We start from the raw sequence: 20,992 nt of genomic DNA on the forward strand, positions 1-20,992 counted from the left end.
GGCCGTGCAGGCAGCTCGGATATAGCAAAAGGCCGCAACGTGCACTTGGCGGCACTTGGGAAAAATGCGTGATGTTTCTTTGTTGCGATTTTGCGAGGAGTGTACATTTGGGGAGGCGTAAACGAGGTGCCAGGGCCTCATGTAGTATCTAGTGCACGGTGTTTTGCTGGGGCCTGTTAAGCCCTTATTCGGGGTCTCAGAATGCCCTCTAGGCTATTTGTACTCACCGCCTCTGCCGTAGAAAAGCCTCGGCAGAAAACGCTTAGGTGGGCGCATGCCGCATTTACGTGATAGTTCTATGGACTGTCGGCGCCTCTGAGTCTCCGCCGCTCACACCCTCCCTTGCAGCAGCAAAACGAGCAGAAGCAGCAGCAGCAGCAGCCGCCGCAGCAGAAGCGCTGTTTGTTTGTGCCGTCTGCTTGCTTTTGTGCTGCTCGCTGAGCAGCACAGCGGTGGCAGCAGCGTCTGCAGCCTTGGGAGCCTCCCGCAGTCTCTGCAGGAAGACCCCCTTAGCTAGTTTGTTGCTGTACACGGGGATAGAGGAGACAGAGAGACGGGATACAATTCCTCGCTCTGTCACCAATCCAACTTCCCTTGGGGAGCCTCCCACAAACCAAACACCACACAGCTCCTCTGCTGGCTCGGGGCCACCCCGCAAGTTCGCCAAATCCGCCCCTGCACATCCCTGGAGGCCTTCTTTAGAGGCCCCTTCGCGAGAAGCTTCTTCCCTAGGAGACCCTTTCTCAGAGTCCCCTGCGGAGGCGCCTTCTTGAGTGTCCTCTGGCTCCGGGGCTTCTTTTTGGCTTTCCTCCTGAGGAGGTATATCATGAGAGTTCCCGCCCTTGGGGGCCCCCGGAGCGGCCTGGCCTTGGGGGCCCCGTCCTGGGGGCCCCTCTCGGTTTGCCAGTCGAAGCACAGCCTTGCCTGCGCCTCCTCGTCTTTGTGGCGAGAGGTGCTGGAGAAGCAGCCGTTTGCCTGTATGCATGCAGCCCCAAAGTGGGGGGAGAGTGTGGAGGGGACAATAGCTGGAGGAGACGGAAGGCCGCGACACAGGAGAAGGAGACAGCTAACAGGACCAGACGTAAATAAGAGGACGAATCAACGGGAGGGGACACAGGGCAAATAAAGGCAAGGATGCAGTCACAGGGAGATGGATTCAAGTTCAGAAGACAAGTACAGGCAGGCGCGTCACGATCCACAGTAAAAGACACGGCCACTGCAAAGGACATGCTATGTAAACTTTTTGCTGTCCCCTTTGGCTGACCTCGGCCTTTCTTTGTAAGAACTACAAGAGAATCTCCTTCGGGATCGGCCTTAGGGGGAACGACAGTAAGAGCAACGACTCTGTCTTCCTTCCTATAGCGCCAACACAGTGCATTTGTAAGTAGAATCTCAACGGGTTCGAGAAGATGACAATATACGCAAGTATTAACTGGTCACAGTGCTTTTTGAATGTCGTGGCCGGACTCTTCCAACTCGAATAGGCAAAAGTACTCTTGGGCATACGGGCCCGTTTGTTGTGTCTCCGCCGGCAATTGCGAATGACAAAATGCACCAGAGACGCAAATCAGTCGAACATGCAATTAGGTTCTGTACAAGTCGGCATGTAGTTACGCAGCGTCCCCAAGGGTTACCACACTTGTGGTGTACATAACACCTCCGAGGCAGATACACACCTTAAAGTGATGCCCTTAACTCCCCGCGACAACAAGCTCGCCTGAGGCAGGGAACTAAATGGAAAACGAAGGGCTCGGCCAAAGGCAGTGCCTGCAAAAGTTGAAAAGAAACGCGCAGAGAGAGACTGACGGACACATCACGGCGGCAGACAAACGGATATCTGCTGTCATTGTGCAAACACGCAGGCACAGAAACGGAGACGCAAAGAAACACAAACGCCAAATGAGAAGACTAGCAGCCGAAGATACAGACAATCGGAACAAAGGAGAATCCAGTTCACGCAGTTATACGCTGAGAGCCAAGCGAGCAGAAGAATGAATGGAGGAAACATTTGAGTGGGGAGGGAATAAAATGGGCTAGCGCTGGAAAGGGAGAAGGCACAGGGAGAATGCAAGCTCAAAAGTGTCTTCCCACCTAAGACAACGGAGTAGTCGTTTTCTCCTTTTGCTTCTCCCAATGTTTCTGTCTGTTCTTGACTCTCCGCGCTTTTGTTTGGATCCTCGTGGACCCCGTTTCTTGCCTCTGTCTCTGGACCCGTTCCCAAGTCCGTATCTGTCTCCGCCTTAATGGCTTGCGCGTCTCTGTCGCTTTTCGTTGGCCTCTTCTTTACCACCGCGCACGCCGCTACTGCATCTCCAAGTCCCAAGGGCAGCAGCCGCCGTGTGCGACTCTTCTTTTTTGTCCCTGTGGGCAGCAGAAGCCCCAGAGGCAGAGCCTTCACCAGGCCCTGCTGAGTAACCACCACCAGCTGGCCTCCTATCTCTTCCTTGCCCACACGAACGACGCAGCCCAGATGTCCTTCAGTTTCGCCGTCTGATCCTGTTGTTGCTGCTGTTGCAGCATCGGCACGTCCTGCTGCTGCAGCAGTAGCAGCACGCTGGACGCCTCGCTTGGAGGCACCAAGAGCAACGAATGAAGCCACTGTCTTCAGTCCGTGGCGCTGCAGATGAGAGCCAGGAAGGGCCAAGCATCTCCCGTCTCTCCATGTGAACAATATCCAGTCGCCGTCTCTGCACTCAGTTGCTGCTGCTACACTGTCGCTGCTGCCTCTGTCCTGCCGGTGCTGCTGCTGGGGTGCTCCTACTGTGCAGCGGCTTATTGCTGGGTTTGGGCCCGCGCCTGCGGTGAAGCAGCGCTGGCCCGTAGCCCCTCTGGACTGCAGACTAATTGAGGCCTCCGACACTCTTTTGTAGAGGCCCTTGCGCGTGACTAGCAGCAAGTAACTGCACACGCAGCGACAACACCAGCAGTAGAAGTGTCGAAAACACCAGCAGAGCTTAATGCGTGATCCTCAGATAGCTGGTGCCTAGGTCTCTGCATGCGCCTCTTTTAGCTGCGCCCACTGTATTCACTTATGTGATTACAAATGCTCACAAGCAAAGGTTTCGTGAACCAATTTACTGCTTAGATACATGTGAAAATGCATTTAGAAACAATATACATGCGTGAGGACCTTAAGCCCATGCACAAAATATCAACGCACACAAAACCCAACGCAAGTAAACACCGTAAATATCCTTAGCGTAGCATGAATGCTGGCGCAGCGCTGCATGGGAAGTGCACTCTTTGAATACTGCCTTTCCACCTTGAAAAAGAAGCAAAGCTCTCCGGAAGCCTGCCTCACACAAACGTCCGAAATCAAGAAAAATAGGGCCAGCGTTTCTTTAAGCAGTTTGCAGACCTTTTGCTGTCTTTTTGACTTTCTATTATCTCCTCTTCGCCGTCAAAAGTCTCAAGCCCATCTCCCTCTCCAGGATTCAAGCGCTGCATAGCCACTACGGGGCTCTTAGTTGAAACTTGGGGACCTTTTCGAAGAAACAGTGTCTTGCGGGGGCCCCCGTACTTCCTATCTATTTCTTGTAGTTCCTCTTTGATGAGGGTGAAGAGCTGAGCGTCATCTGACAAGAGGCGACGGAGTCTCTCTGCCTTCCGGCGCGTCTCTTCGAGCTGCTGCTGCTGCTGCTGCTGTTCAAGCTGCAGCAGACTAGAAAGCTTCATGCGCAAAAGCCCCTTGGCCTGCACCTCCGTAAAGCCCAAGGGCTGTCCTGTGTACAAGATGCAGCAGAACTAAAAATAAGACGAAGGCAATAAGGCAACAACAGACACAAGCAACCGCCAAAAAATGCAAGCGTCAAGGAAGAAGGAAGAAATCACAGACTCATTATATTCCTATCTAAGAAATGACGCGGCGGGCTTTGTTCTACTACGTGAGTATGAATTCTGTCATCCATTGTGTGCACGCGTGCACTTTTGCTTCTGATTAAAGGCAAAATAGTTAGCCCACGCTTTAAAAGCATGCAGATACAGGAAAGCCCACACATCGAAAGCGTACTTTTGGCACCTATATAAAAAAATGCATGCATACGCATGTCAAAGGACACAAGCGTATAAGTATGTAAATGAGTACACTCAGAGAGAGCGTATGCCCACTCTACACAAATAATTGCGCTTTTACTTCTTTGATCACGACGAGTGTTTAAATAAGTAAAAAGCTACGCGCGCGTGAGATTCAAATGCACATTTAAAACACTCTGTGTACCCTTCTTCCACTTTGGCCACATTCATGTACGCATGCACATGCAGATATGCGCTGCCTGCAATTATGCATGCGTGTGCCTACCCATGAGCTTGCTGACCACCTCTTCCGCGTCTCTGCAACGCTGGAGCAGATCCACAATTTCTCGTGAGTGTTGTGCTGCCTTTGTGCTGCCTTCGAGAATGTGCTGCTGCTGCAAGAGCAGCTGCTCCTCCCGTTCCGTGCGGGCTCTCACGGCTCTCAAACGAGCTTGAAGCCACGACTCTAGTAAGTCTCTAAGAGCCAATTACACACCGAACGACTCACACACCTTGTTATTTACCATAGACCCTAGACACCAAGGCATTCAGCTGCGCTGGATTACATATAACGGCTGTAGCGGGTCTGGTTGTGACCACCTCCAGCGATGCCAGGCTCGGGCTAAAGGAAAAGAAGAGCTTAGGATTCGTGAACCACGCAATGTACCTAATTGAGAGGCTGTGCGGATGTTTTCCGTCCTTAAGGGCCACTAAGTTGCATTGTACAGACACCTCAAGCGCTGTGCTGGATACCAACTGCCTCCAAACCTCGCGAGGTGACGCCTCAGGCAGCAGTTCAAACACTACGCGGAGGCCACTGAAATCGCTTTCGTCTCGGACGTCTGACGCAAGAGCCACAAACAGAGCGACACAAGCTGCGGACCATAGAACCCGGCGCTCTTTGAAAAAGTCACAAGTTCCCAAAACTGAACTCTGCTCAACCAACTCAACGTCCTTAAAAGCAATTCGTGAAACATTCTTATTCTCAACGCTTAGGGTACCGACCACTGGGCCCTGAAAAGTAATTCGTGAAACATTCTTATTCTCAACGCCAAGGTTACCGACCGCTGGGCTTTGACTGTATGTTGTGGACTTTGAAACCCTGCCTTGAACAATCTATCCTAAACGTTTAGTTCGAAGGCTTTAGTTGCTGTCTCATTTGACCGCATCTCTCTAGCTAGAAATCATCCTTGTTGATGACCCTAATTTGAATGCTAGAAGAAGGACTATATGCTTGAGAGGATGAGTTCTACGTCGTGGACCAACTGTGAAACTACTACGGCGCGAATCAAGGAAAGATTCGGAGTTTAGGATACAGCGTTTCTTCTTACTTGAAATATAAGGGAGAAGACGCTCATTTGCAAGCCGCGCGGCGGTTTGGACAAGTTCCCCCTGAATCAGGGCGAAGAAGGACAAAAAGAGGCGAGGAATCAATAAAGAAAGGGGAAAGCATTCAGAGGTGGCCGACACAACAAGGAGGCAATAATGAAGGGAACAGAAGATGTAGACAAGTGCTGCTTTTCTGCCTCCCCTTGCTCAAGTCCTCTCTTTTGTCATCTAGTTCCCTCTTGCCCCTTTGCAAAAAGTAAATGCGCAAGATGAAAGTAAATGCATGCATTGGCACTTTCTTTACAACTTGATATCCAAGCATCGGACCCTGACCTTATTGACACCATAGGGAAGCTCTGTGACAACTATCTGCAAGCTCTGTGGCCCTCCACTTTGGCTTGGTCCCTGTTTCTGTCCCTTGCCACCTCCAGCAGAAGTAACAGGGTTCTGCTTCTCCTTCATTTCCACAAAGCCTCGGGCCCGCAGCCGCACAGATCCGTGGCCCTTCCTGTATGCTGCAATGGCCTCAGGCGGCTGCACTAGTAGGCCCCCCGTGGGAAAATCTGGACCGGGCAGCAGCCGGTAAAGAGCAGCATCTGAAATGCGCGGGTTGCTGCAGCAGCAATACAAGCAACGAAAGCATAACCGTAAGCAGCAGCAGCAGCAGCAAGGCAGAAAAATAAAAGGAACACTACTTCAAGAAGATGCCACCGTAGCGTTCACACAAGGACGAAGCCTAATTCCTTGAATGTAAGCCCTACTCAATCAGAGCAATGCATGCGGCGACCACTTCGCTGAGATTGTGTGGGGGGAGGCTTGTAGAGAGGCCCACAGCTACTCCAGCAGTTCCTTGCAACAGTAGCAACGGCAACCGTGCAGGGAAAAAGTCGGGCTCCACCTGAAGCCGTAAACAAAGCAGGTCCTAAAGCCTTCTGCCTCTCCTCTGTACGAGAAAACCTGTCCCAGGGGTTTTGCAAATGCTATTTTGAGGCCTAAAATGCCTGAACTTTCAAACTTTTCCCAGTTTCCCATGTCAGGGAAAATCCTGCAGAATCCTGCGGCCTGTGCTTACCTCTGTGGCGTCGAAGTTGCTGCGAAAGCCGCAGGCGGAGGTGTGCAAGTCCTTCAGGAGAACATCCTGGCTGAGTGCAGGAGCCATAAGCCACAGTTACAAACCGGAATCTTCAGCTTTTCAAAAGGCCCAGTTTGAGTACTTCTAGCAGTTCTTTAGCTGGCCAGGGTGCAGGTTTTTAGGCCTTTGCTGCCTTTAAAGATCCCCCTATAGTCCCTAATTAGCTCCAAGCTCTTATGTAAAAGGCTAGAAACTTAGTCTGAGTTCACCAGAAAGCAGATAGCCGGCATTCTGTGTAGCGCATTGCAGCTGCTGGGTCCCCGTCAACAGAGCCGAAGTTCCCGTGGCCTTCAATGAGCGGCAGCTGGTAAACAAATGGCTGCGCCAGTCTGCGCACAAACCCTAAACCCTAAGCCCTTCTCATTCAGCTTACGCCCTGCCGCCAAGGCTTGAGCACTCTCCTTGATTCTGATCAATCTGCTATTGCCCTAGATCTAAAGCACAGGGTGCGTGCCGGACAGTATTCGTTGATACAGCTACTGCTGCTGCTGCTGCTGCTGCTGCTGCTTTTGCTGCACCGGACGAGAGCGTCGTATACGGCTTTGTCTCCGTGAGGATGAAATTTACCCAGCACCTCCCCAACCACTCTCGCGCTCTTTCTAAAGGGCCCAGCGTGGCTGAGACCCAGTTGCTGCAGCAGCTCGCCGCCCACAAGCAATTTCCCTTCAAGTCTAAAACGCCAGAGAGCCTCAGGGCCTTCAGCCCCTAGCCCAGTCTGCACTCACCTGCATGGCATATATAATCCTGCGGTGAACAGGTTTTAGCCCATCTCTTGTGTCGGGAAGGGCCCTCGAGTGAATTGTGGAGATGGCATACTGTCCAAAGCTCTCTATCAATTCATCCGCAAACTCACAAGACAAGGCCCGCTCTGAATCCTGCTCTGCTGCTGGCTCTTTTGTGCTTGCTCCAGGCGAGTTGCTGGGAGCAGCTGGGCTTGCTGCTGCTGCTGCTGCTGGTGCTGCAGTATCTGCTGGCGCAGCAGCAGCAAGGTGAGAACTGTTGCGGAAACTGAGCTGCGACGTGCAGATGCAGACACTTTCTTTCTTCTGCATAGGGAGAAGCCCCGTCAGCCCATAAACTGAATAAGCCAGGGGGCCTCTCACCCTGACGGGCACAGAGGGGGCCCCCCTGTGAGGGACCACGGGGGCCCTCAGGAAGGCCTCACTGGAGGGCCCTTGGAACAGCAGAGCGAGGGCGGAACAGCAGAAGGCCCAAAGGCCCCGCATCGTGGCTTTGACTGCTGTGGCTCTGGGCCTAACGGCTCAGCATTCAATAGTTAAGATTGGCGGGGGTTCACAAGCCGCGTGGCCACAAAGTCCCCCGCAACGACGGGGATCGTCGATCCCCATCGGCCTATGCGCCAGGTACTCTAATTGAGACACACAGACTCTGCGACGCAGAAATAAAAGTCAGAGTTTGCCGCTTAGCACTGAGATCTTAGGACTGTATGGGGGCTGGTGAGGCTGTTGACTCCCATGAAACTGCCAGAGCCGAGCCACTCCTGCTCCATCTGTTCCTCTTAACAGAAGGCCAAGCTCTTCTGTAGGTTTGCAGCTGAAGGCTGAGGTTTTACGGCCTACAGCGACCCTCGAAGGGTGGGGGCCCTTGTGCCGACTCGGGGGGTTGGGGCCCCTCACTGCGCCCCCGCTGGTCAACGGAGCTCCCGCCTGGACTATATTCTAGGTGGGGCTCTCAATTTGCAATTCGTCAAAAAATTTACAGGAACCACATAACTTTCACCTCACTTTCCAATCGATGCCTCTCGCTGGAGAGCATCGGCCGGTGCTCGCAATGACACGAGTTTGCATTCTAGCCAGCAGGTTCCCCGCAAATTACTTTATTCGAAAAGCGCAATCCAAAAACAACATAATTTTTTTCTGAGAGGCAATTCTTGAGACAGGGAAGCCATTCCTCAAGCGTGGGATGTCTGTACACCGCAGATCCGAGCTGGCGAGCGCCTCCGCGCAGGCAAGGATGCCGACATGCGTCTACTACATTTTATCAAATTAGTTTTTTTCGTAGCGCCTATAAATGAGTCAACCACAATGATCAGGGGCCTTAAGAGGTTACGCGGAGGGCTCAAACCCCAGACCGCCACAGGGTTCACGCGTACCCTGTGCTGTCCCACAGCAGCTCCTCCCTTGAGGGACTCAAGGCCCAAGCAATATATGGTTTCTGGGCCTTTGTGGCTTTCCAGTTGTGGGGTTCTTGGGAGAGTCATCCAGAGGGGGATGAGAGCTTCACAAAGATGTGCATCAAGGGTCTCCCCTCCAGCTGCTATCGGTGCAGAGGTGAGTCGCTTTGGGGACTTTCCTCGGGCTTTTCGCGGAATCATACAGGGTGGAAGCGTGAAGCAGATGAAGTTGTGTCTGTGGAGTGCTTGTTTATATGCCCTGTTGGTCTACGCTACTGGCAGGACCTGTGTCTGTCTTTTTCAATCAAGTCCAATCCCGTCATGGGCTTCCAGACACCAAAACGCCGTTGCGATGTAGAGGCGCCTCTGATGCATGCAGGCAGCTGCTGAAGAGAGAATGGTAGCTGCGCCAGCCCCAGCAGCAGCTGCAGCTGCTGCTGGGGCAGCTGCTGCAGCAGCTGCTGCAGCAGCCAGGGCGCCCGTAGAAGATCAAAAGAAGCCAACGAAAGTGACCAACAAAGGGCACGACCCCCAGATGAAGGGCCTACTGGTGTTGGAGGCAATTCCCGATTCCCCAGATCTGGGTATGGTTTACATCGGCCGAAATGCTGAACAGGTGAGGCGTTCATACACCGCAAATGTATAATGGTTCTTTTCTCCTTATACCCGCGTATTCGTCGCTAGAAAGAATCCTTAGTACCGCTTTTTTTCCTGATATTTTATTTGCGATCTATTTTCTTTCTTGCGTGGTCTTTGCGGTTTTTTTCAATGCAGAATGAGCGCCTTTCTTTTTCTTTTTCGAAGCCGTCAGACATTTGGATGCATGCAGAAGGGATGCCTGGGGCCCACGTGCTGCTGCGGCTTCCAAATAAGGCCTCATCTATGGACCAAAGTTCTTTTCAAGAAGATTCTTCTCGAGGGAAAACTCGAGTTGAGTCACCCCTGAAGGAAGGCCCCGCTGGAGGCCCTTCAGGGGGGGCCTTGGCGTTCGCAGCAGATTGTGCAGCTTACTTTTCCAAATGCAAGACGCAGCGGCAGGTGCCTGTTGTCTGCACAACTGCAGGCCAGCTCACTAAACCCTGGGGATCCCCGCTGGGGACAGTGGCGATTCGGGGAAAGACTCACAGACTGACGGGACGGTGAGGTGCAAATGAGTGCAAGCATGCAGCCTCAAGTCTATTCACCAGCATCAACAAAAAATTGCTTTTTTCCCCGGGATTATGTGCACTTCTGACGGCATAAGTTTTGAATTCAAGGGTTTCAGGGCTAGGGTTTCAGGTCTAGGGTTTAGGGTCAAATGCTTGCGTATTGAGGCTCGTGCTTGCCCCACAGGCCAAGCCGCGCGGCCCCTCGTATATCCGAGGCTATACTAAAAAGACGCGAACAAAATGAAAAGAAAAAGACAAAAAATACTGAAGGCTCAACTGGCCAAAATCATGCAGTGGCTGCAGCAAAAGCGCCGGCGGCAGATCCTGCAACTACAGCGCCAGAGGCAACAAATGCTGAAGCAGCAACAGCAGCACCCACTGTAGCAACAGCGGCATCAAACATAGTGGCAGCGAGAGATGCTGCAGCGTCAGCAACACCAAATGCGACAGGAGCAGGCCTCGTTGGAGGCGCAACGGCCATCGCAGCAGAGCAGGAACAAACGGAACAGCAAAGCTGCAGCAGCAACAGCAGCATTTAAAGACACATATGAAGCAGCAAAAACAGCAACAGGCTCCAGATATGCAACAAGAGCAGCAGCCGCAGAGGTAACAACAGCGACTGAAGCAACTTGGAGTGTGTCTCAGGGAGACGCTGGGCGTGGCGTCCTCTGCGCCCCGCCTCTTGATATTTGGAAAGTAAAGATCCTGTTTTTATCCCTATTTTTTTGGTTGCAGTTTCGTATCTTCCCTCTCCAGGTTTGCGTAAATGGTACTGCCCAGAAAAACTTGCAAGAGGCGAATGGACAGCAATTGTAGTGTCCATTTCTGTCATCTTATCTGCGTAAGTAGCAAAATAGGTCTCGCCTACTAGCGAAACCTCTGCAATCGAGCCCCCCTATATATGAAGCAAACTGCCAAGCAATAAGAGGCCCCAAAATGACTGGTTGGGCTCCTCCTAGGTAAAATGGGCGTTAAACAGAGTGCCTCGAGGACCTCCGTTAATCTCATAGTGAATGCTTTGCACAAAGTTTAGAGTTACGGCGCAGCGTTTAGTATGCGTGGCCTAAGGCATGCAGAGGGCTTTTCAAAGTCGTCTTTTGTGAGGCCCTCCCCAGTGCTGTACATCAAAGCACCCCATAGCCCGGACACGCAGCGCATGCAGCCGCGAAGCCGCCACAGGAAACAGCACGCTACCTGAGGCTGGCTGGGGTCTCCCCGCAGCGGTCGCACTTATTCCCAGAGCCCCACGTCCCTGCCGCGTCCCGCTGCTGCTGGTCCCTCACAATAGCAGCAAGACACGCAGCAAACGATGGGAGCGGCCCCGTGGAGGATCTTGAGAGAACACCTGAAGAAAGCCGGCCTTCAGCGGGGACAGCAGCCTCTGGGAACGGCACTGTTGGCTCCTCAGCACACGTTGAGCGCCTCTCTTCTCTCCTACCCGCTTCTGCCACTGCTGACTCTGCTGTTCTTTGTGCTGTTTCCGAATCTTCTAACGCCGCAGCAACAGCACCAGAGAGGTGCGTGCCTTGCGGATAAGTGTCTGTGGGTGTCAGTGAGGCTGCGAGTGCCCGCAGCGTGTGAAGGGACACAGGGAGAAGGGAAGGCAGTGCAGGGGCGAAGAACTCCCGCAGCGTTTCTGTGAAACGTTGCCTGTAGTCGCCTGGGGATAGAACAGTGGGCTGGAGGCCACTGGTCATGTATGCGAGGGCTTTGCCCAGCTTCTCTACGTGTTTGTCCCACGTATACTTGCGGAAAAAATCAATGAGGCCAAAGCATATCTCTGCGGTATCCTCGTAAACCACAACCAACAGCGAGTAGTCAACCACCTCAAGACGCTGCAGCAGAGAAAGGTCCTGCCGCAGTGCCTCCCTAAAGGCACAGACGTCACTGGAGTGCATGCACAACGCAAAGCCCCGAGAGTACTCGCGAAAATTTTGATCCCACAACACTGGCACGCACTCCAATGCTGCATGCACGTCCAAGGTTTCGAACTCCCCAGCGGCCGCCGCTGCAGCTGATATTTCAGTTGTTGCTCTTGCTTCAGCTGCTGTGACCGCTGGAGTTGCTGGAGGCGTTGCTGTAGAAAAGAAGCGAAAGAGGCCTTCGCCTGCACAGAAACTGTCGCAAACAGTGTCAGCTTGTGTCAGGCAAGCGCGAGACAAAGAAGGGACAAACCGCTCTGAGGGGAAATGAGAAAGAATATGAATGAGCCTTTGGTGCATACGAAGAAAAGTACGGAGAGCGACAAAAGTGCAATATACCCACCTGCAGCTGGGAAACTAGCGTCTTTACTAGAAAATGGTTCTTCAGTGGCTGCCAAGATCTTAGGAGAATAATTTTCGTCCGAGCTTACTGCTGCTGCATCGTTTGCTGCTGGGGTCGCTGTAGATGCGGCTGCTTCTTTCAGCATTGCAGCCGCCGTTCGATTCTGTCTCCCCGCTCTCCTTGCAGCAGCCCCACCACCCGTGCCGCTATTGCTGCTGCTGTTGGTGCCACTGTGAATTGCGTGTGAGTCCGTTTCCGGTATATACCTTTGCCTGCCGAGTCCTTTGAGGTCGAAGACCCTGATGGGCCCCTTTGGGGCCCCTCCTTCTCTGTACCTTAGGTTACTAAGGGCAACGTAATACCTTTTGTCTCCATTTATTGCATTCTTTACTTGAAATAGACCCAAAATTGGTGTTAGGGCCGACGGCCTTCCTTCCAATAACACGCGGGAAAAGTGGCGAAAGAAAGAATCACTCTGACACAGCAGCAACTTGACCTCGTGACGGTTTAACTCCTTCAATACATAAACCCTGAGCACGAAAAAAGCAAAAACGAGGGTGTAAGTTGCAGTCAAAACGCAACAAAATGTAACGGAACGCCGATAACAACAGCACGCCCTTTATGTGCAAGCAGCCAACTGAAACGAAAACAAACAGAGAAGTGCAGGGAAAATATATGAGGTAGTGAGATAGGTAGGGAGACAAAAGCATAAGACAAGAAGAAATGATGCCGAGAAGGAAGATTGGATGCGGACATAAAGACAGATGCGTCGGTGATCATTCATACTGAGGAGTATGATCCCGGGTCTACCAGTGGATTTGTGAAGAGAACTGGGCCTCAGGATTGACAATGTTTACATATACATTGTAGAAAGGCCATATACTTTGAACTGGCCTTCACAGTTTCGCCCACCCATCCGATGACAGCGTAAAGGACGCCCCGCTTTTTCCTCCAAACAGTTTGACAGGCGTTGCGCTTTTGATAGAGCAGCAAAACTGGAGATCATCTCCGCACAGCAAATGCCTCAAAATGTGAAACTGCAGTACACAAAAAAAACAAATTGCTTCTCAAGTTGCTTTCAATCTAGTCGCTGGCATCAGTGCCAGTCCCCATCTTGTTCCAGACTGTACACTTTCATACATAGGCGGGCTGCTGTTCAGCTAGCCACCCGAAAGCTAGTTGCTTAGCCGCTAGCTGAACCCTGCGAATCATCAACAAGCCGTAAGCCGGCCCCCAGAGAGGGTTCTGGGAATGCATACTTGTGGGGCAAAGAAAAGAGTCACACTGTGAGATCGATCATCCCCCAACTGGTGCACCTGCACATGCTGCTCGCCGCTGTCTATGGGAGCCTCCAGCACACTACGTAGCAGTCTCAGCTCTGTCTCATTCGCTTCATCCTGCAAAGCCGGACTGTGTAGAGACTCACAGCCAGGTGACTCCCTGAGCCACCACGGAATTCCCAAAGTGCTCTCTTCAGGCGAAAGCGCCACCAATGTCTGAAAGTGGGCAGCAAACGAAACTCCTTCCGCTGGCACTGGCGAATTTGCGCAACAAAATGGAGGCACAAAGAGACAGCAGCTGAACAAATCGCAAGCCAGAAGACCGCGGGGACTTGATTGGCCCGGATGCCTCCTCAGGGAGCCCTGCCCATTCCCTGTGCCTTTCGTTTCCTCTGGATTCACGGCATCTCCCCGTCCCTGGAAGCTTCTCGCTTTTAAAGGCCCTTCACACACAAGCGGTTGACTTTTACAGTCTGTGCGTGAAAAGCCTCCCCAAGGATTTTTGCTCTCTTCAAGAAATCCCTCAGAGAGTTCAGCCAAAACCACGGCCAGCGCTGAAGGCAGCAGAAGGCACCCACGGCTGCAGGGGCCACCCCACACAGACCATCTTTCTTTTGATGCGCATGTTTCACTACTACGTGGGATCTTGGGTTCCGAATGAGCCTGCTTCCCCCCACAGGATGATGCATTCACAACCCTGCTGGAGCTTCTTGTCTTCGCTAGCCTCCGTGCTCTGCAAAGCTCCACAGCACAAGTGCCCAGGCAGCACAGGCACGGCTTGCTGCTCTCATATGGCTCCAACGGCGCAGCTTCTGCAAAGGCTTCTGCAGAAGCATGTGTAGAGTCCTCTTTGGAGGCTTTTACTTGTGCTTCTGGAGGGCATTTTGCCGGGGCCCCTGTGGGGTTTATACATTTTCCACACAAGCCCCCACAACAAGCGCCCGGAGTATTGACGAATTCTGTCGTCCATCTACGCTTCAGTTGGTGTGTTGCTGCGGGGCTAAGAATGGCTGAGGCTATGAGGGCTCCTACATCTTTGGACTCCTGATGAGGCAAAAAGTCATGAAGGCCCTCTTTGGGGCGAGCAAGTATGTCAGACACGGAGGCTTCAAGAGCATGCAAAGCGCCGGCTGTGAGATGACGCAAACGGTGCAAACAGACAGTTTCACGGCTAGGCGTTGTACAGTTGCTACCGAGCAAAGCTGCATCACTTTTGCCGGTAAGTGAAGAAGCAGCAGCAAGAGCAGCAGACAGCGGCTGCCAACTGCTGAACCGGCGACAGGGTTGTTGTGGAGGCCCTGAGTGAAAATGATCCACCTTAAACGTCCCCGGAAGGCCACATGCTGCTCCGAATGCGGGGGGCATCAGGAGCCTGCTTGCTGCTGCTGCTGCTGCTGGTTTGTTGGTTGTGGCTGCTGACGATGTTGCTGAAGCTGCAAGAGCCAAAGTAGGCACTCCAGCGGGTATACGATTCACCGTTACACGTCCAGCGGACTCCAAGCAGCGTGCGGCTGATTGGAAACCCTTTGAATTTGCTGCAGCCGTAAAGGGTCTTCCAGACTCCGCTGTGGACCTGTCTGCCCTAGTTTCCTCGGGCGCCCCTGCATCTGCTAATGGGGCCCCCAGCGGCGCTCCCTCCTCTCCAGCAGGGGAGGCTGGGGATACAGAGGCGTCCTCCTCTTTGACAACCCGCCATACAACTTCGCACGAAGCGCTGCGGTGCCGGCGAGACTGCGGGGGAGCTGCTGCTACTCCGCTTGCTGCTGATGCTGCGGTTGCTGCTGCGTCTGTTGTTGTTGGGCTGTACAACCGGCCGTCCCTTGTATCACTAACAGTTGGCGTTACTGCTGGTGGGTGTAGCAAAAGAGGTATCATCTTTCCGGTGTAATAGACAGTTCTTTTGCTTGGCCGAGGCTCCACTGTTGCCACAGAGGTTTCCTTCGCTGTTGCTGTTGCTGCTGCTGCTGCTGCGGCTGCCGTTGGACCCTGTCCGGTGGCTGCGCTCCAAAAAAGCGAATCATTTTCACGCGGCGTTCGTATTCCGGTCAGTACTACGAAGCCTGCTGACTTCCTCGGGCTTTGCTCTTCTGCAGCAGCAATGGAATCGGCAGTGGCTACTGGTGCAGCGGCAGGATCTACAGATGCTGCCGCTCCTTCCTGCTGGCTCGCGGTATCATTCGTAGGTATTACAAGGGGAAGCAGGCTGGGCGACCCAGGAAGCTTGGCCTCTCTGAGGGCATCCTCTGCACCGCATGCAAACCTTTTAAAGAGAACAGAGCAGCATACTTCGAAATACTTGTCGAGACAAAACCATGAAAAATCGCAGGCTCGAAGCAGCCGCTCAGCTGTCTTCCAGCAGTAACAACCTTTTTCAGCCAACGTCATCCCTGGTGCATTGTTCTGCGATCTTTTTGCTGCTGCAGCCTGGTTCTCTTTGCTGCATGCAGGACCCTGTTGCTGCTGCCGCTTCAAGGTCACTTGCTGAAGCGAAAAACTGAACAACATGAGAATGGCCGCTGCTTGTTGCAACTCCTGCAGCAGCAGTGACAAACTGCGCTGATGCTCCACCAGCAGCTTACAAATAGTTGACCACAGGCGCCACAAAGGTCCCCCAGGAGGCCCCGTTGATGCCCCTTGATCTGAGGGGCCAGCAACACAGCTGCAAAGGGGTGACCGAATTTCAAGAGGAGCCCCTTGAATCAACAGTTGCTGCTGTTTCTCTGTTGCCTTTATCTGCCGCTCCACCGCTGCAGCAGTAGACGTCAAGAATGTTCTTCCGCGCGTAGCCCACGAGACCTGTGGCAAGCAGGGCACAAAGCCGCAAACCCTGAGCTCTAAAGAAAACGTCGAGAGCGTTGCAGGGCACAGGGTTCTTTTGCTGCATCGCGTATAGACTGCTTCCGAATGGAGCATATGCTTTTGCTGATACGGCTGTTGCTTTCGGCGCTACTGTCATTCTAGCTGGTGGTTGAGTGTAATGCTCCTGCCTTGTTTTCGAGGAGACAGCGCACACTGCCCTCCAGACTTTTTTGAAGTGCTTGACTTAGCGCGCAACCCCCTTCCAATGCTGAAGGAGATGAGCCTGCAGCGGTGCCTTTCAGAGAAACCCCAGTGAGCCATCCCGTGACTGCAGCATAAAGACCTCCAGGAGCGCCCTCTATTGCAGCAGCAGCTACCGCTTTTGCTGCTTCGTGCAGTTGACGGCGAGCGGTGCAGCACACGCTGCCAGAGAGGCACGCGTCCTCTTGCTGTTGGCAGGAGGCAAGTGACGTGCCATCATCAGCAAGTGCTGCTGCTGCAGCTCCTCCGCCCGGTGCTGCTGCAGGCGCCTTTGATGCTGCTGCTACAGGCGCTGGCTTCGCTGGTGTGTGTACGGGTTTTCCTGCTTCGGATGAGAGCAACGCGGTAGGTGATGCTGCGGACTCATTCGTTGCTACTGCTGCAGCTTCGGTTACCGAGGCGTCAGCAGCCGGGTCGGTTGAATCACGGCAAGTGGGGATTCTTGAGATAGGTTTCAACAGCTGATGGGGAGCCCCTTTTTTGCATATAGAGTAGACTGTTAGGCTCTGGTGGCTGAAAGCCAAAGTCTTGGACAAAAAGACAAAACAGGAGAGCAGGAAGGCCACACAGGAGAACACACGAAGAGGATCAGAAATGCACCATCTGCAACTTACAAAGAAAGTAGGTCGACCGTGCAGTATATTCTTTTAAAATTTCATACTGCGCACGTATGTGGAGCCGACGCAACTCGTGCCATTCTAAACTGCAAATGTGTAGATCTACGTGTAATGACGCATGTGCTAGGAGTGAGCATACAAAAAGGGACAAGCCGAAGGGAAATATTTTTAGCCCAGGATGCCTCTTCCAGAAACTAGCCTGCACCTTTCAGGTAAACTATTTCGACTACACGTTTCCACCTTTTCTCCTGCACTAAGCCTACGCTTTAAGGTGCTAGCAATTGTTCCCTTAGCGCAGCCACCAGCAACCAGCAGCTCCGCAGCTAATAAGGTGGAGGGCAATAGCAACATTGCAACAACGGCTGCAGCTGCAGCGCCATCAGCAGCGAGCATGAAGAGTGTACCTACAGCGTTTCCTGATGCGAAGTAAAACGTCCTGTCTCTAAAGATATAATGGGGGCAGCTGGGCGCTCCCTTGTCTCCATTCAGCACCTGCTCACGCTCCTGTTCCAGCTGCTGGTGCTGCTGTTGTTGCAGCACCCCCTGTTGCTGGTCCATCTGCTGCTGCTGCTGAAGAGCCCCGCTACGGGTACCGTCTCCCCTAAGGGTCTCGTCAGTAAGCAGCAACTCCAAAAACCTAATGAAGGGAAGGTCGCCATATCGGCCAATATCTTCAGAAGCCCCAAGGGCCCCACCACCACAGCGCCGGCACGTTTGCCACCAATCGACCCCAGCAGGGCCTCCATTCTTTTCAGTGCAATCCCAGCTCCCTTCTGTACCTGTTGTTTCTGCTGTTCGTTCTGCTGAAGCTGCTCTGATGGGCTCTGATAAAGCTGAAGGCAAGTCTTTCGCGGAAAACAAGGCATCCTCAAGCTTGCTATTGCACCGGACGCTATCCGCTGCCGTTGATGCTGCTGCCTCTGTTGCTGCTGGCTTGTCTCCCGTTGCGTTCGCTGTTGCTTCTGCTGTTCTCGCGGGGGGCAAGGGAGACAACATAGGTGACCCTTCATACCTGCTGCGGCGGCGGGCAGCAGCGGGTGCGCGCGAGACTTCCCCTTGAGGCACTAGAAGACCTTCCTGCATGCGCACAGCACAGCCAGCAGCAGTAACTTGAGCTACAGCGCAAGGCCCTTTGCGTACCTAGTAGCTTGCTTGGCACCCCTTCAGAAAGCTGTGGTCTGGAATTAAGGGTTTGCCTGACATTGAACGTAACAACAACTCGGTTTGTGTCTCTCGTGAACGCAAGGGAGTGCTCATTAAGAGGCCTTCTGCATCTGCTGTCCCCCGCGGGGCAGCTGCGGGACCCTGGATGTTGCTGCAAGAAGAGGCACCAGCGACTGGCGACTTCGCGCAGCGTAGCCCCAAAGGGGCTAAAGGCCAGCGCGCAAGGGCACCGCCGGAGAGCTCCCGAAGTTCCTGTGGAACCGGGGGACCAAGGGGCCCCAAGGGGCCCAAGGCAAGCGACGGCCCCAGAGGCCCAAGGGCTTCCTGCTCCAGTTGCGCACTGCTGGAGCCGGCAGCTCCAAGTGATGCCTAGGGAAACAATCTGGGCCTCAAGGCTGAAAGCCCGCCTCAGCAGCAAAGTACCCAGGCGTCTTCTTTCGTGCCCCACATCCTTCTCCTCTCTGAATGCAGGAGCAGAAGCAGCAGCAGCAGCTATTGCGTTCCTGACTGCTGCTTCAGGTGCTGCTTCTGCAGCAGAGGGAGCCGTGGTCTGAAAAGCACGGTGCAGCGGACGAATGCCACAAGTGCCGTTGGACGTAGGAACCCGAAGGGGCTCACCCAGGTCTGTGGGATCGACTGGGGGAGCACCAGGTATATCCAAGTTGCAGTTTGGAAGCCCCTCTTTCTCTCCATCTATGACCGTGAGAAGCTGCACTGCTGCGACGGCAGGACAGTTTGTTGCAGCGGCCGCAGCTGCTGCTGCAGCTACTGTCGGTGGATACTTGGTGCTGCTTGGGGGCCCCTCTAAGGAGCACATGCATTCCAGTAAGCGCCGCTCCAAGTCTCGGGGGCCCCCTGATCCCACAGATATGCTGCAGCATTGCAGCCAGCACTTGAGGGGTCTTTGCCTGAAGGTACTCTCCAGCAATTTGTTGACCATGGCCGTTGCAGCATCGGCCACAGCGCCGGTGCTGTCGCTGTTGCTGCTGTCCTGCTGCTCTCGCTGCTGCAGTACCGTTGATGCTGGGGTGTTGCTGCAAAGAGTCTGTACCCTGCTGGCTCCAGTTATTGAGTCATCATCCTGAGGCAGCTTCTCCAAGCCAGGACCAGGACTCTCCTCTGACTGCGGCAGCAAAAGCTGCCGTTTCGTTGCTGCTTCAATCCAGAGGGGCCCCTGAGGGCCGCCTCCCGGGTAGCAGCAAGCAGCAATAAATTTCAGCTCTTGCTGTAGTGCGAAGGCAGCACAAAGGCCCCTCCACAATACTCGCCTGTATGTTTCTGCCTCTTGGTCTTTGCCTGACACTTTTACTTCAGGCCATGCTGACGTTGGTGCTGCTGCTGTTGCTGCTGAGGTGGGAAGCACCAGGCAAATAGTCCAAAAGCTACTAGGTGGGCAGTCCGATAGAATGAGGTGAGACGGTGCTCCCGGAGTTGGGGCCCCCCAGTGCACAGAGCAGCTGCCCAGGACCGTCTGCTGTTGCTGCTGCGCTGTTTCTGCTGCTGCTCTTGCTGCTGCTAGTTCAAGAGAAGCCCACAAGGGTGCCCCCGTGGCTCTGCTGGCCCTAAGCAGGCTGGCAAAGGGGACGCCAGGAACGGCTACAATTTTTAGAGCTGCAAGGCGCAGCAGCAGTGAGAGAGGTAGGGACCCCGATAGCAGCAGCAGGTTTGGCTGAAGCAGCGCCAGCTGCTGCAGCAGCACCCTTAGCGCTAGTGTGTGTCTCCTCTGCACCGTCTCCAAGTGTGTGAACCGGCCTGGAGGCCCCTCAGCAACTCTGCCCCCCAACTGGAGGTCTCCGTGGACCAGCAGCACCCGTGCTTGATGCAGGGGGAGCAGCTGCTGCTGCTGCTTGTGCTGCAGCAGCAGAGGCAGCACGACCCCCGGGAAGGCTCGGGAGTCGGACATTGACTGACCAGGGAAGCAGCAAACGTGCACACAGTCCCCAAGGGACACCGCAGCAGCAGCAGCTGATGCATGCAGCGCAGACACCACAGACAAGATCAGCCGCAGCAGCACACAAGCTGCAGCGGCAGGCAGACCCTCAAGCACACAGTGTGATAAGACACTTTGGCGCAGAAGAGACAGCGCGTATGTCCCGTTTGCAACGCTGCTGCAAGTCCTGCTGCTGCTGCTCTTGCTGTCACAGTTGCTGTCGCTGCTGCTGGAGACTCTGTCCGCACCAGAGCAATGCCCATGCGGGTTTGGCCAGGGCCCGCCTGCAGTGGGCAGGCGGCATTCATGGGCAAGTAAAGCTGCGTGTGGGGCCCCCTGCAGTCGCTGCTTGGGTGTACGTACACCCCAGTGGCTGGCCTGTGAGTGGGATGTAGGGATGGGGTGTCTCTGGAGCTTGGTGAGGGGCCCCAGCAGCTGTTGCTGCTTGTGGGCATTGCGCACACAAAACACACAAAGCCTGATGCTGCTGCTGGCTTCCTGCCCCTGTGGGCCCCCCACCACAGATAAGCAGCAGCTGCTGCTGCAGCTACTGCAGTATATTGCCCCACACAGCCTGCAGTGGTGCCGTCGCCGCAGTGCAGAGAAGGGGGCCCCGCACCCAAAGCATTCCACCACTTCTGAGTCGGACACCCATACTGCCATGGTCCGGAGCCCCTCCAAGGGCTGCAGGCTCAAGGGCCTTGACACCTCCAACCGGAAGACCCTCAGTCTGGCTGCTGGGGGGCGCCTCGGGCCCTTTGCCGGGGGCCCCTCAGGCCCTCTGCAGCTGCTAGAATGAGATATAGCACAGACACCGGCCAGGAGAGGACCGGAAAGCCCGTGAGGTGACCATAGCAGGGCAAGGGCAGGCAAGGAAACGATAGAGGCATGAGACTGCTGCAGAAGTGGGACACGCCAGGCT

General features: G+C 54.1%; 3 protein-coding genes across 3 annotated transcripts; 1 reads left to right on the forward strand and 2 right to left on the reverse strand.

Moving 5' to 3' along the window:
* Positions 1–283: 283 nt before the first annotated feature.
* On the reverse strand, positions 284–7,698 carry ETH_00030080 (DNA gyrase subunit A, putative; the record flags this gene model as incomplete). Its single annotated transcript, XM_013373478.1, has 13 exons — positions 284–975; positions 1,265–1,356; positions 1,677–1,767; positions 2,092–2,900; positions 3,359–3,722; positions 4,298–4,488; positions 4,679–5,025; positions 5,668–5,953; positions 6,102–6,238; positions 6,413–6,482; positions 6,682–6,801; positions 6,996–7,135; positions 7,198–7,698. The coding sequence occupies 13 exons, from the start codon at positions 7,696–7,698 to the stop codon at positions 284–286; spliced, it is 3,840 nt and encodes a 1,279-aa protein (XP_013228932.1).
* Positions 7,699–9,003: 1,305 nt separating this feature from the next.
* Positions 9,004–10,293, forward strand: ETH_00030085 (uncharacterized protein; the record flags this gene model as incomplete). The annotated part of the gene is made up of 3 exons (XM_013373479.1): positions 9,004–9,222; positions 9,381–9,745; positions 9,939–10,293. 3 exons carry the CDS (start codon positions 9,004–9,006, stop codon positions 10,291–10,293), a joined length of 939 nt encoding a protein of 312 aa, XP_013228933.1.
* Positions 10,294–10,944: 651 nt separating this feature from the next.
* On the reverse strand, positions 10,945–20,733 carry ETH_00030090 (1-phosphatidylinositol-4-phosphate 5-kinase, putative; the record flags this gene model as incomplete). Its single annotated transcript, XM_013373480.1, has 7 exons — positions 10,945–11,861; positions 12,020–12,549; positions 12,932–13,056; positions 13,279–16,095; positions 16,287–16,886; positions 17,385–18,053; positions 18,178–20,733. 7 exons carry the CDS (start codon positions 20,731–20,733, stop codon positions 10,945–10,947), a joined length of 8,214 nt encoding a protein of 2,737 aa, XP_013228934.1.
* Between the last annotated feature and the right edge of the window lie 259 nt (positions 20,734–20,992).

Source organism: Eimeria tenella, genomic scaffold (assembly GCF_000499545.2).
Source record: "Eimeria tenella Houghton genomic scaffold, Eth_scaff15, whole genome shotgun sequence".
In the NCBI taxonomy this organism is placed as follows: Eukaryota; Apicomplexa; class Conoidasida; order Eucoccidiorida; family Eimeriidae; genus Eimeria; species Eimeria tenella.